General features: G+C 39.2%; 1 protein-coding gene across 1 annotated transcript in view; it reads left to right on the top strand.

Annotated features, from left to right (window-relative positions):
• DAB1 (DAB adaptor protein 1) overlaps positions 1–14,508 on the top strand; it is a 145,362-nt gene that overhangs the window by 21,972 nt on the left and 108,882 nt on the right. The window contains exon 3 of the mRNA XM_074151831.1: positions 2,549–2,748. Within this exon, the coding sequence (XP_074007932.1) occupies positions 2,682–2,748 (67 nt within the window). The 5' untranslated portion in view covers positions 2,549–2,681. The remainder of the gene's footprint in view (positions 1–2,548; positions 2,749–14,508) is intronic.

The following is a 14,508-nucleotide window of genomic DNA, read 5'->3' as shown; positions in this document are numbered from 1 at the left end:
GTGCTCCTTTACAAAGACACCTATTACGTTATTCAAGGATCTATAAGCCTGCGAGAGTATGACCTGATTAGGTTTTAAAGTAAATCAATATGTGAACCTGTCCAAAAATAGACATGCATTTATTTTAAAAAATATTACTCGGTGGGATAGCCTCGAGGGGATATAGCTTTTCTGGAGAGTTTCAAATGAGATAGCAGTCATATGTTGTTATTTTAAAATATTCAGTGCCATTCAGATGCTGCTATTTCAGCCATCCCGCTGAAAGTGGCTGACAACAGGAGATGACATTCTTGATGCTTTGTACCTAAACAGTCTTCTAAGACCTTAAAACTTGCTTAACTCTTGACCCTGGGGGTATTTTTTCTTTCCTTTGTTTTGGTTTTATTATCAATGGACCTATTATAAATATTTTTCTTTTGTTAAGTGTTTCATGTTAGTGTTTCTTGCAAAGTTATGCAGTTAACCCTTAGGTAAATATAAATCCAAATTCTAGAAAAATAAACTGTCGATCCAGCTGTGATTGAGAGATGCTTTAAGTGCCATTGAGCTGTAAAGACTGATGCATTCCTACTGTGCTGTAAAACTAAATATTGTTAAATTGGGTTGTGTGCAGGGGGAGGGGAAGGAGATGGGGGTTGGAGGGACATCTGTTCTCCGCAGCGCTTCCCTCCCTCTTTGCTGGGGGGGATTTCAAGCGTAAGTGAGGAGCGACTCCATCGACAGCAGGGTGAGGTGGTTCCCTCGCAGCACAGTGCGTGCATCGCTCGGTGCCGGGACCCAGTGGTCACTGCACGTGGTGGCCCACTGTGACTGTGTCTGGGGTAGAGACATCTCCCTGGCCATGGACCTGGCCATAGTGCGCTTCAGATCCTCACAGACTGCGGCCGTTATCTTACTCCTTTTCTCTCTTTGATCAACCTTCATTTGCCTTGCCCTTTCTTACTGTCTTCTTAACTAAGAATGTTAATGAAAATGCTTTTAGTTTATTCAGGTACTCAGAGAACGCGTATTTAGCAAGGAGTGCAACTTTAATTTGTACGTTGCTTTATTTTTCTTCCTTTTTGCAATGGGGCGCTTATTCAGACTCCACAGAGGAGGAACAGGGCACGTTGTATATCAAAATCAGTTCAGCAGATTTTAAAAAACTATCTTTGCATATTCTATAATACACATACAGATTTGAAGAGCTTATTAAAGAAAGCCCCTGACACACTTCAGCAATATTAAATCACTTCAGATGGTGCATGGCAGTGTAATGTTACTGAAGCATTTTAAAATGTTAAAAGAGCCTGGATTTGAAAGTACTAGAGGCTTCACAGCCCTTACTGTGAAAAGTGATTTAAAGTGTCAAAATTATTTCAATGTTTGCAGTGTGTTACTTTCTTAAATGACGGAGAAGGGACACTAGTAAATAACTATAACTGCAGTTAATCTCTGGCCAGCTAACCAGCTGATATGCTGGGTTAATTTCTTTATTAAATGCTTATTTAATAACTGGGCAGCTGTTCAGACAGGCCAGATGGACTTCACCGTAATTGTGCTAATAACGAGAACTTTTTCACAGTAAGAAAGAGCAATAAGAAGATGCATTTAGTGAGGGAGCATCATGACAAATGGCTTCAGGACGGTATGGTCCTCTGCCCTTAGCAGACGGGCTGAAGTAGGTGGCTCATCCTTCAAAGTGCGAGTAACTGGCAGTAAGAGCTGGAGTAATGGTTTATTCTTTGTTTGGTTGTTTATTTTTTTGTGTATTCTTTGCCTCCATAGGCCGTAGATCCCTGGTCCTACCTGCAGCCTTACAGTCTGCCTCCCTCGTACTGCTCCGGCACGTTTCTGCAGTTACTGCTGTGGGTTCACAGCAGTGATTGTGTGTATCACCCCAACATGTTATATAAAGCTGTAGCTTGCGCCCTGAATGTTCTCCCCTATCCCGTTTGTATTTTGTAGGTTTAATTAACTGTATTTTCAGTCTTCCTTGCAAGAAAAATTACTAGATGGGCGTTAAGAATTATAGCTTTGTTTACATGGAGGCAGATTCTTTTATACTGGAAACATCATCATAAGCAAGAGGAGTGGCAAAGTATGATGTTGGCAGTATGAGTAATGAATACGTTTTGCATTTGCAAGTAGGGGAACAAAAGCATTAAGAGAGCACTTGAGGAGTAAAATCTGAACTTACTATCTGGCAATATATTTTTACCTTGCGATTGTTGTATTAAGAATTGAGTCCTTGCAGAATTATTTGCTTTTGGTGACATTTCCAGCTTCTTCCCGGATCATGGTTTTTGTCCTCCAGCTGCTGGTCCAGAAGTACAGGTCTTCTGCACACCTTCTGTGGTCTCTGTAGCCTGTAAAGACATCTCAGATATGCCAAAACATCTCAAACGGGACTCGATGACTGTGTTTAAGCATCTAAAATTGTGGGTAATTGACTCTGTAGTTGGAGAACTTCAAAGGTTTCTTCCTCAGTAAGCTTGCAATGGCATGCCTTTTTTTAATGTTTTAAACTTAGACAATGACCATTACTTTTTGTTTCCTTCTTTAACAGCACTCGAAAGGAGTGAATGAGATGAACTGTTTGGGTTATAGTATCTGAAAGGCTAAATTATTCTCTTGGAGAGACGTTCTAAATGAGCCTGACCGAGATCCTGGATCTGTGTGAAGAGGACTAAGGATATAGGATGTCAACTGAGACAGAACTTCAAGTGGCTGTTAAAACCAGCACAAAGAAAGACTCCAAAAAGAAAGGTAGTGACTAATTTCTCTTTATTTGTCTGTATTTTGTACTTTAATCAGCTCCTACATCAGCTACCTTTTTATGCATCTGTGATTCTTCTGTTATCTGTGTGCTTGGTGAAAGTAAAATTGTGAAGCCCAGTGGAAGTCTGGTATAAGAACATGGGATTTTATTTTCTGACATGAAAATGATATCTTATTGAAATATATTTAAAATGCAAGAAAGGGCTTATGTATTACAGTTCATTAATTTTTACTCTATATGTATATTGCAATTGTTTCACAAATGGAAATACAATTTTAAAAATTACTCTTAGCAAAAGATAATTTTTTTTTTCACCTGTTGATAAATAAGTTTACTTCTAAAGGATTTGTTTCTACTTTGTTTTGAACTAAGCAGAGCTAAATGTACTTTCTGTTACTGGAGGTTGAGTCTTACTGACGCGTTGTGAAGTTACAGAGAATTCCGTAGCAATCTATAGAGAGATTAATTGTAACCTGGCAAAGGAAATATAAACAAGGAGGAGGAAAACTCAAAATTAAGGAGCAGCTATGAATAAATGCATGGTTGAATCAATTCATATTTGTATATACAATTTTGCATCAGATTGTAGGGCAGTTCTTTGGTCTGATAAGTATGAGAAATGGGACGGTATGAATTTGGTGCTTATGAATAGGAGTACTGAAAGATTTTTAGTAGGGGTTTTTATCCTTAGATTTCTATTAGTATTTTTTATTGCTTATGGTTGTACTGATGAACTTGGAGGCCAAGACCTTGATTTCTAGTGGTAATTCCTGTTCTTCTGTGTAGCCGTCTGATCTTTTTTAAAATCTGTACAGATAATGAGATTAAAAACAGATTTAATGTGAATTGCTCAAATAAAAGTAAAAAGTTAAACAAAAAGAAAAAATCATACTTAAATAGGTTAATACTTGAGGCAGCAAGATTTGAATTTTCATGTGGGCTTTTCAGCTTGTCGTTCTGTTTATTTTTGTGGGGGTATAATTTAGCCATTTGCTTTTGAGGATTTTTTACTTTTTTTAAGACATTCTCATCTTTGCTCCTGTATGTGTGTGTTGCAAATCTTACTCATCTTAGACATCTGATAAATAACTCGTTTAGCATCTGGGTGGCTATACAGTTTACTGCAGTGATTCTACCAAACCGTTAATTAAGGCCTTGTGTTTGCTACAGCTTTTGTATCAGAAATCTTTATATTGGCGTATTTAAAAAGAGACCCAGCAATTAAAAAATTTCAAGTGTTTGTTTGGGAAGATGGTGTAAGATCCTTATGACTGCTCTAGGCTTACACTGACAAGGAAAAAATGATTCATTTATGATAAAAAAGCTGAGGTTTGGAAAGGTAGAAGTAGGGGAACTTTGGTGGAAATGAGAATGTGATCTGAGAGAGATGTTCAAGGGAAGTAAAGAAGGTTCAGTTGTATGATCATTCAGTATTTTTGGGCAGGCAGGAAATTAAAAATTGTCAGTTTTTTGCAACTCGGGTAACATTTCTGGTGTGTGTCTCCTATGTTATTTCTTCTGCTGGAGGGTGAAACTTTTGAAAACAGCAAACAACTGTTTTAGGAACTTTATGTTAATAAAATAGCATCCAACTTTTAAAAACATTTTCATAAATCATAATAACTGAACGCTTCTCTGCACAAAATATGATTCTATTCCCCACATGGAAATTCTGAGAATTACCTTTACTGCTGAGAAGTATAAAATATGTTCTGTGCCAGCGATCAGAGCTCCCTGCAGCATGTGCAAGTACCCAAAGAACTGGAAGGGACAGTGTATGCTGTACACATCTCCAGAATTAATCTTGCTCTGTGTTGTATGTGCAAGTCCGAGTGCATCCGATCACATCCAGCCATCCGAAGGCCTCGTGGTACAGTGAATGCTATGTACAGACAAGGTATACAATTCAGACAGTGTTTGCTATTCAAATCCCCCATAATGAAAGTCAAAAGAAACTTGCTGTGCTCATTTACTTGTCATTGAATTGTATGAGTTTGCGTATATTTCAACAATGAGCCCTCCCTTGTATAGTGTGAATGATGGACATGTGAAAAACAGGAATTTTTTTTTTCCTCTTCTTTTTTCTCAAGTTCATTAACTGGGAGCAGTGACAGTTAGCAAGTACTAACATGAAGTTTCTAATGTTACTAATCAATGAGTTTGATTATGCAATGGAACTGACTATTCCCAAGAAATTAGTCTTTGCTTTATAAACAGAAATTTCAGCTCTAGTGTGTTTCCAGTGCATCAGGTTTTGTTGTACTTCTGCAAGGGCCACACGACCATTTCCATCCAGAGCAAGGAGGGGCCTCTTTTGCTGTATTATCTACTTTTCTGGTAGTTCTCCTGGTGGTTATTCAGATGATGTGACTCGTACATTTGTGGTATAGTGCCTATCTTGTGTTAAAGGCACTGTAACATAATTTGTTAAGCAAACAAATTAATAATCTGGACAGGTTAGAGGAAAGATCCAGAAGGAGCCTCATGATATTCAATGAGGATGAATGCAAAGTCCTGCTACTGGCATGGACTAAGTCCCTGCAGGAGGGTAGGATGTGTGTTTCACGTTCTTTTATGGTTTCTTGTAATGGCTTTTAGACTCTATGGCACAGATTACTGATTTTTTTGGTGACAGGGAGATAGTTTGATTTCTGCTGCAGATGGGGCACATGGCATTAAATGCTCCTGCAAAGTTCCAGATTTTACCGAATATTTTTTTTTATGTGTTGGAAACTTGTCTCTTTGTGTAGTCTTATGCAAAGCAATTCTCTTACAAGAGATTATTTAAAACATTTCTCATTAGGCACGCTGCTTTTACAGCCATAAGCTTTCTAGTCATAGTCAACTCTTCAGTCTCTCTCCATCGTCATCAGACCTGGTTTGTAAGGCCTATTTCCTTCTAACACTGAAGGATTATTACTACCGTTAGAACAAGAACTTACATATGAAATCCTCTCAGAAGCTGCTATTTAAGCAGAATCACAGCTGCGAAACTCTAATGTGCAATAGGTAAGTTCAATATTAACATGATAATATCAAATTGTAATTTCCAGTGTTAACATTATCACCCTGGATAATCTTAAAAATAGTCTATTAAAAAATCAAGTACTAATTTTGCCTTTTATACAGTCAATGTTCATCTGACGGATCAGGAATTTGATGGGCTCTAGAAATGCTGCCTGGTCGTACTCCCAGCAGAGGGGAGGAGTTTTAACTAACTTGAAGACACGGTTTTGAAAATAGAGGTGAGCCGAGCACCTCCCTTCCTCTCCAGATGTCGCTTTTTGCTCCGTGTACTGAGAAGGTGCTTATCAATGGAGGATGTGTGTTTCACCCTGACCTCCACAGCCCTCCTTTCTACACTTCACTCCATTTTAGAAGTTCACAGCACACTAGATGCTCTTAGAGGAGATTATATTTCTGCCACCCCCCACTTCCAGCCCTAATCTTCACGCCGGTCTTGACTGATACCTACCAGTAACTGCGTTGTAATTACCTTTTCTGAGAACAAATTTTAAAAGACATCCTGAAGAAGTTTCATGTTGCTCTCTAAAAGGAACTCATGCAAAATTATCAGGAGATTTAGAAAGCTCTATTCTAGGACTTTTTTTGTGACTTTTTTTTTTTTTTGGCAAGTTTGCCAAAGATCATGTGTTCTTTCAGAAGCACTTAGAGAATTAGTCATTCAAATAATCCTCTTAAAGGTTGATTTTATTTCATTTGTTTATGTCATCTGGTTCATTGAGAGGTGAAAAAAGTTTACATGTTTTTACCATTCAGGATAGGAAATTAGAATTTTTTACTAGCCAGGGCTGTTAGAAACACAAACCATGTTTGTCTTGTAGTACATGGGGGAAAAGCCATTTATAAGTGTGTATGGATTATTGAATCAAATGGAAAACATTTACTTGAGCCTATCGGAATTTAAATTGATTTAGAAACCTCTTCGGGGGAAATGTGTTGCACTGGTGTTGAATCTACATAGACAACTGCCTTGAAAAATCCCTTCTTGCAAAATTATCTTAAACAGGAAAACTGAAATGTGAGGTTGGTAAGCCTACCAAATTTGAATGTAGATTGGAGGAGGCCAGGAGACGTTTCTATGGATTTGTTTTCTTCTTCTTGCACTTAAATTCTGTAATTATTCTATTTGAAGCATAGAATTATTTTTTTTTCAAATTCGTCTCTCATTATATCTGCTATAGTAAGACTTTTGAGTCAGTTTTCAAAATGACAGGGACTTTTGAACACGGAAGCAAGATACAAGGAGTAGCTCAGGCGTGTTGACAAGCAGCATATTATGATCTTTGATGCTAAGGATCCCCATGGGTGAAATTCCCTTATTTAATAGGTTTCCACGTCAATGCGTGGGAAACACGTGGCATCTGGAAGGAGATTTCACAGCAGGCAGGTCGCCAAGCCAGGGATTGCTGTAAGTAGCCAGTAGGACCGTGATATTTAGAAGGGGGTGTGATGTGGTAAGTCTCTACCCAGAGCTAGATGCCCTTCCACGGCCATGAGTTGGGCACTTGGTTTTGACTGAATGAATATCCAGGTTCGGAAGCTGTGTTTGAGGAGGGAAAGCGAGAGCGGACTCCGCTTGGGGGGCTCCTTAATGCCAGGTAAGGAATTACCCTGCTTGCACCAGCAGAGCGGAGGGTGTTGCATGACAGTACTTTCTTGGTGGTAGAAGATCTGATTTTGATCCTCTCGGGTTAAGTGTCCCCTTTTAACTGTCTGACTGTTAATTAAAAGGAGTGCAGTGGCTCTGGGACCACTCACGTATATCGGATCAAGCCTCTGGCAGAGTCACATCTATTTCCTAGGTCTTTTAAGCTCTAATGAGAGAGTGGAGTCTGTCTAACTAGCTAAAGGAAAACTTTTGCATCCCCAGAAGCAAAACTCTAGTCATACTAAGATCAAACAGGAGGTATCTAGTTAGTTTAAAAGCCTCTGGGGGTAAGCAGCCTTTAAACAAGGTCATGTTTTGTCGTTTTCAGCTTCTCTCATAGGTGCCTAATGCTACCCAAGTCCTGTTTCAGGTTTCTTAGCCCTCATTTGAATCTAATCTTTGGACTAATCATTGCTAATTTTGAGAGTGGGATGGAGCTTTCTGGTTGATGTGAAAGTTGCAATTTTGCTGGCATGTCGAAATCTCAACGCAGTTTGTACAGGTTCATTTCCAGATCAGAACTTCAGTTTCAATTAATAAGTGTTACGAACAATCATGGTTAATTTTTTTTAAATTATTTTTTAATTATTATTATTGAACTGATTTATTTTATTTTTTTTTACATTACAATCAGCTAACAACAATTAAAGCATCCTCACTGTAATGAGGCATTTCAAGTTGTCAGGTTGGTTTAGGTTCATTTATTTTTCTGATTACATTGCTAGGGTCTGTGGAACCCAGCTAAATTCAGATTTGATCTAAAGAGTAATGAAAGAGGGGCACGGTCAGGAGCTTATTTCATTGACGGGGAGTGGATTTGCTTTGTTTCGTTGCAATAGTTAGGAGTTTTTCAATAATTTATACATCAAGTAACAGCAACGTTAATTGATACACTAATTGAGTCCACATGCCTGCCTTTAACAAATCTCTTTTGTGAAGTCGTTACTGACAATATTAATTGCACATCTTTTGAGTCTTGATATAAGTTATGAATTCATTCTCAAGTTGAAAGAGGGTGGGAAAATCATTAATTTTGACATTGTGTAGCTATAATTAACAAGAGTTATCCAATAACCTATCATAAATTAGAGAGCTCGTGAATTGTATTTTAAATACTGCATTCAACCGAAATGGGTCCATGGTTGTGTTAATTGAAGCATTCTTTGGGGGTGATGGATGCTGTCTCTTGTTGCGGTTAAAGTGTTTACTGTTGTTTTTAATTGAGAGAGAGGTCTGCCTAAGTTGAGGTTGGAGCTCTGTTACTTTGCTGCTCCTCAGGAGAGGAATCAATAATCTCTTGAGTGTTAAGAATAGCATTTCCTGAGAGCTTGTTATGTTATCATTTCTCAATGTTTTAACAGTCGTCAAAGCATTTCAGTTGAAACTAGTAATTAGGAGCTTAATGCAATGCATGTTCCATGGAGGATTTGACTCATGTAGCAGTCATTAAATACAGGTGGGTGTTACTGCGTTCTGGGGCTGGCTGTACCTTAGGAAATCTCTTGGTTGCTGGTAGCGAGGATCACCTGTACATCCAGTTCAGCCTCTGCTCTACAGTGGTTCTGGCTTCATCCACTTAACCTATTAAACTACATCTGAGATTTGGTTGAAATATGCAGAGAGTGAGGGGCTGAGGCTGGTAAGGAGGTAGAGCTTCCAAGCAGGCAAACAAAGTAATATTCAGGGAAACCTTTTATCTACTTGGCAGTCATTGAAAAGGCTCCCAGCAAAGTTTGTATTAGGACATTTGTGAACAAAAATTTTGTTTAGAGAGTTGAGGGAAGAAGATTCGGTCATGTAAGGATTGTAACTGAGCAGGAGTAACTTAATTCATCCAGTTCAGTAGCTAAAAGGCCTCTAGAGGTTTGGATTAGTGGAAGTTTCCTAATATTGCTCACATAGAAATATTCTGCGGGGACCAGTATGTTCATGATGATAATGTTTTGGTATCATTCTTCATCCAAAGATATTTGCTTGCCTAATAATTGCGTGCATTTGAACATTTCTGCTTTTCTGAAACATTTAGCCTTTTCCATTGACATCATGGGAAGTTCTGCAAGTGATAATAAAATACGTCAAACTCACTGTAAAATACAGGTTGGAGGTATCAGCTCTACTGCTAAATGCTCCCATTTTGCTGAAGGGAAAACAAAGACAAGTAAATCTGGAAAACTGAGCTTGATCCCAGTAATCTTGGAAGCATGAAACTGCTCACCTGTTTTCCTTGAAATAAACAGATAACACTTAGCATTAATGTCCACATTATTGCAGTGCATACTTTTTCATATTATTAGGGAAAAATTCTCAAAACTTATTTAATCTTATATAATTTATGGAATGTAATGAGCTTCTATGACCTGTGTACATATGGGGGAAACATAAATTGATTTCAAACATGGTTAGCTCTTTGCATCAAAAGCCAGTGCTGATCTCTCAGTTCCTTTCCTAAGATTAAACCACAAGCCAGGGCAGAGCGTGATACATAATATGAGGGCCCTGTTTCTTATTTTATGCTCTAACCAATATGTTTTGCTCTCTCACTAGTGATATCACAGTAACTTCATCTGTTAACTTGCGTATAAAAAAGTGTGGAGCAATGTACAAGTTAAGGGAAACATGCAGGGTTGTGTCCTTAATCTTTAATGTCCTAGACCTTTTGAACACTGGTCACTTAAGAAAAACTTGCCACAAAATTGGTAGCCTTTTGAAATACACTGCAGCTGAATTTGTAAGCCCTTCATTCATGTGTTATGGCATATTCCTGAGCTTAAAGAAATACACAGTGAATTTGGCCAAGTAATAGGATTGGACCTCCTGTGATAAATATGTCAGTCCCAGACATTCACTGTGCTCCTCGGGAGTAAAGAAAAGATGTGGTTGTGATTCTTGTAGATGATGTGCTCTAGCTATATAATCAATATTCACATTATTGGTCATCCAGAATAAAGGTAATAAAATACGTAATGTATTTGGGTTGTCTAACGGCGCAATGGATGAATGTGTTTAAGTATAACATTCCTCTTGAAAATGAATTCCCCTTAGAGATAAACGTGTCCTCAAAAATAATTACATATTATTTGTATTATTTTAAGTTAAACATTGTTATATATAATAGCTAGTGTTAGTGTAAAGACAGGAAAGAATGCATTTCCCTGCTTTTACAGTTGTTTGGTTTTGCAGACAACAATATATTTAGTTTTTTTAACTAAATAATGTGTTTATGGGAGTCTTTTGTCTGAAGACAAAGAGCTGAGTAAAAAGCAAAAGAATTTTTCAGTTTTTTTTCAAACTAGACCAATTCTTAGTGAACTCATGAGTATGTATATTATATGTACTTAATGTGTATTTTAATGCAAGTGTCAGATGATCAGATCTTAATGTATATCTATGGATTTGGAACAGGCATAGTAAGTATGAATAAGAATCAAGGTCCCTGCGATGTGAGCAGCAAGAAAGAGAAATTTTTTTTAGAAACTAACAAGCAATGCCAAAGACAACTGAATGCTTTTGGTTTTGCAGGAAGGGAGAAATCAGGGTACTTGTTGGTAGCTTTGCTCTTCCAGGAATATGCCCCAAAAGATGTGTGTAGAATCCTGGAGTCCTGCATGAAATAGGCTTTGGATCCAAAGGAAGATGTGTCGCTCGGGAAGGTGACAGTGGAGGAAGCCCTGGTAGAGCCAGGTAGCCATTGCCAAGGGTCAGACCAGCTTCTGTAAGTGGTTTTTGGCCCCTGTGAAATTGTGGGAAGCCTGCATTCTGAGAACAGAGTGGTGGTGTACAATAATCGTACCCAAACTGCCAAGGGTAGTCCTCATGCCGTGTACCTCCAGAGTTTTTCTCCTGTTCACCTGCTTTAGTGGTTTCTGTTGCTGATTTGCTGGTGCCTATAACATTAAAATCATGAACAACTGGAGGGTAGACTGATGGATTGTGCACCTATGATCCTGTTAACTCACTTTCAATGAAAAAAATACTCTTTCCCCTGATAGTATTAAGAGCACTTGCCACTTAGAAAAATATTGGGTCCTGTATGATGTTCAGAAAGATGGTAAATTCAATGCATCAAGTTACTGGTACTCATCAGCGGTTCACTGAAGACCTTCATCATTAGGGACCATCTTCTGAAACTTTTTCTTGCCTTGAATAACTTCTTAGTCTGCATTCAGATATCATTCCCACCAGAACTGCTTTGTGCCCTGCTATCCCAGAGCTCAGGCTGCAGAGGCATCGATCTGTCTAGTTGGACACGTTAATGGCTCAACACGAGCAGGAGCTATGCCACGTTTCACAGTTAGTGCTCTGTAGTGAGGAACGTTCCAAAGAGAATCCTTTTCCTAAACCCTGAAAAGGTGAGTCTTCCCTGCTGGAATCTGTGTAGCCTCCGTGAATAGAAACATGAATCCAAGCCGTGAGGAGCAAATACTTGAACGCTCATTGACGTTTTGCCTTCTACTAGTAACAAGAGTGAGGCCAAAGCTAATATCCCAGCATTGAACTAACCCGAGATTTGGAGAAGGCTGTCCTTCGGTCTCTTGCTGTCTGTACAACCACCTATGGAGGCACTTTTGACATCTTACAAGCTACACTTTTGTACTTTGATCCTCCTTGAAGAGCCGGTGCCTCTTTCCCACCACCTCTTTCCGTAGTTAAAGATCAGTGGAGTTGACTCACTTCTGATTTAGACACAGTGTTTATCCTGTTCTTGTTGCCTGGGCTGAAACACCAAACAATAGAGGTTATCGCTTATTTGCAAGCAGGTGAGTTTACACACTTTATTTACTATGGTGGTGTTGGCTTTTCCCAATTCTTTTTATTTATGCTGTTGTGCAGTGCAAGAGGGCAGTTGCCAACACAATATCCATTATTATTCTGACAAGAACAGAGTAGCTTTCACTTCCATTTCTTGGAGACAGCATTATTCATTGCAGCAAAACAGCAATAAAAATAGGAGAAGTAGGGCAAATTACCATTTGGCTGCTGAGTTGTGAAACCGTCCTTCCTTGCTGCAAGTAGATGAAGTTTGAAGTGAAGGTGTGAATAGAGTGTGGTCTCTCTGGGCTTTGTGTCAGCTTTGTGATGCTTGCATTCGGGAACAAAACGAGCTGTTCCTCCGTCAACACAAAAGTCACTATGTGTGGAGCCAAAACGTTAACATGATCACGTTTCCAGGATCTTCCATTAGAGGTAATTGAATTTGGTGGGCTGCAGGGCCTGGGGGATTCATCCTCTCCCAGCCTGACACAAGGCTGCTGCGGCTCTGTGTGTCCCGCTCCAGGCAGCAGCGAGGCCGAGTGTGTATTCCCTGTAGGTGTGTGTACACACACTGCAAAGAGCCCCACACGGAGCAGAGCTTTTACCAGCACCCACAGGGTCAGCAACAGCACCTGTGTACACATGGACACCGCAGAGGGCTCAGTCCTGTTCCTCTCCTCCATTTGATCAGGTGATATTAGACATCCAGTTTGTCCAGTAGCTGTCCTTCCCAACATCAGTCTCCTCCAGTTTTTGCCACCTGAACCTATGAGCCCCTCAGGATTTCAGCTTCTTGCCTCAGTGGATGGCGCTCAGACCTCTCCTCCTCGTTGGCCAGTCTGACTTGAAGTTCATTAGTGCTCTCACACTGGCTCAGAATGGAGAGCACGCCTGCAAGTGAAGTCCTGACCAGGAATACAGAGTGAGCTCAAGGGGAATAATAGAATCACGGAATTGTGTAGGTTGGAACACCTACCTCACCCATAACTGACCTCAATGAATGCAGCTGGGGAACATGGGGAGATCCTTCTGGAGGTGGTTTCAGGGGTGGTAGGATGTCCTGCTTTGGGAAAGCCCTGCAAAGTTGTCCAAAAGCACAGAAAGCTCTTGCCTTCACAAATATTAACATTTCACAGCAATATCTTCTACAAGTGTCAGGAGAAGCACCTTTCTCTGGAGTCAGCTTGCTTTTAATGTCTACCCCCATTTTAACTACTAGCAAATGTTGAACAGCTAATCTGTAATCTATAATTACACCTCTGATTCTTTTTAGTTTCGTTAGAGGAGAAATTATATAGCAAAAAGGATGATTTGGGGAGTGGAGTGAAATGAAATGAAGCATAATAAGTCTTTTGAGGTTAGCTATTAATTTCATTTTTAAATATAAAATTGCCATCAAAGTAATAAGAGGGTAATACTTGCACGTCACAATAATGGGGGTTAGCATGCTGATACCTAGGTGGAAGGCAAAAATATCAGTAGTAGTTGACTGAATTAATCTTTATTTATATACCTTGTGCTGCCTGTATGAGTTACACATTGAACTCAAATCTACAAAGTCACGAAAAGTGAATTAAATACATCAGGGAAATTGGGTGTACTCTGTACTTGGACACGGCTTAAATTTAATATCAATATGGTTACCTGTGTGTGTTTAACGTTTGCTCTATTTACTAGCCTAGAAATGTTTATCTATTGCAGTTTTTTTAAAAAATGCACAGACTCTGAAGTGTCTCTTTAAAAATAACGTCTTATCAGCTCTTTTCAGTAAAAATGGATGTGGAAGAACACAGCCCCCGCTGTTGTGAGCATGTCAAAAAGATGGCAATGCTAGAGAGACACCAGGGATCAAAACAGAAGCTAGCTACAGGGTTCTTTATCTGTCTCACCTATTTTTTTTCCTCTTTGCTAGACTATAACTAAAGCAATATATTACATCTATACCTCTGTATTTAATCGCATTAAAGAAAGGCTGGGGCTATAAGGTTAAGAACTAAAATTCTAAGGAAGCACAGACTCAAAGTTGCCTGTGTAAGCCTAATTTAACATCCCTTCAGGATATACATTTTCATACAGTTTTTAATGAGCTGAGCTCACATTGCTATTTCCTGGAGACCTTTGCCTCGTTCAGTGAATGGAAGGACAGTGGTCAGGGGATGTGCTCCATTTGGTGCTGATTTCTACGCTTGACAGCCAAGATGGAGCTGCCTGTTTTCTTTGCATGATACCCCAACCAAAGAGTGAATACACAGATCTTCTGGTGCTCCCATCAACATCCAAATTTTTGACATTTTAGCAACATTATTTTCATTCTTTTTTTTTT

This window comes from Numenius arquata, chromosome 8 (assembly GCF_964106895.1).
Source record: "Numenius arquata chromosome 8, bNumArq3.hap1.1, whole genome shotgun sequence".
Classification (NCBI taxonomy): Eukaryota; Metazoa; Chordata; class Aves; order Charadriiformes; family Scolopacidae; genus Numenius; species Numenius arquata.
This window is presented reverse-complemented; position numbering and strand designations above follow the sequence as displayed.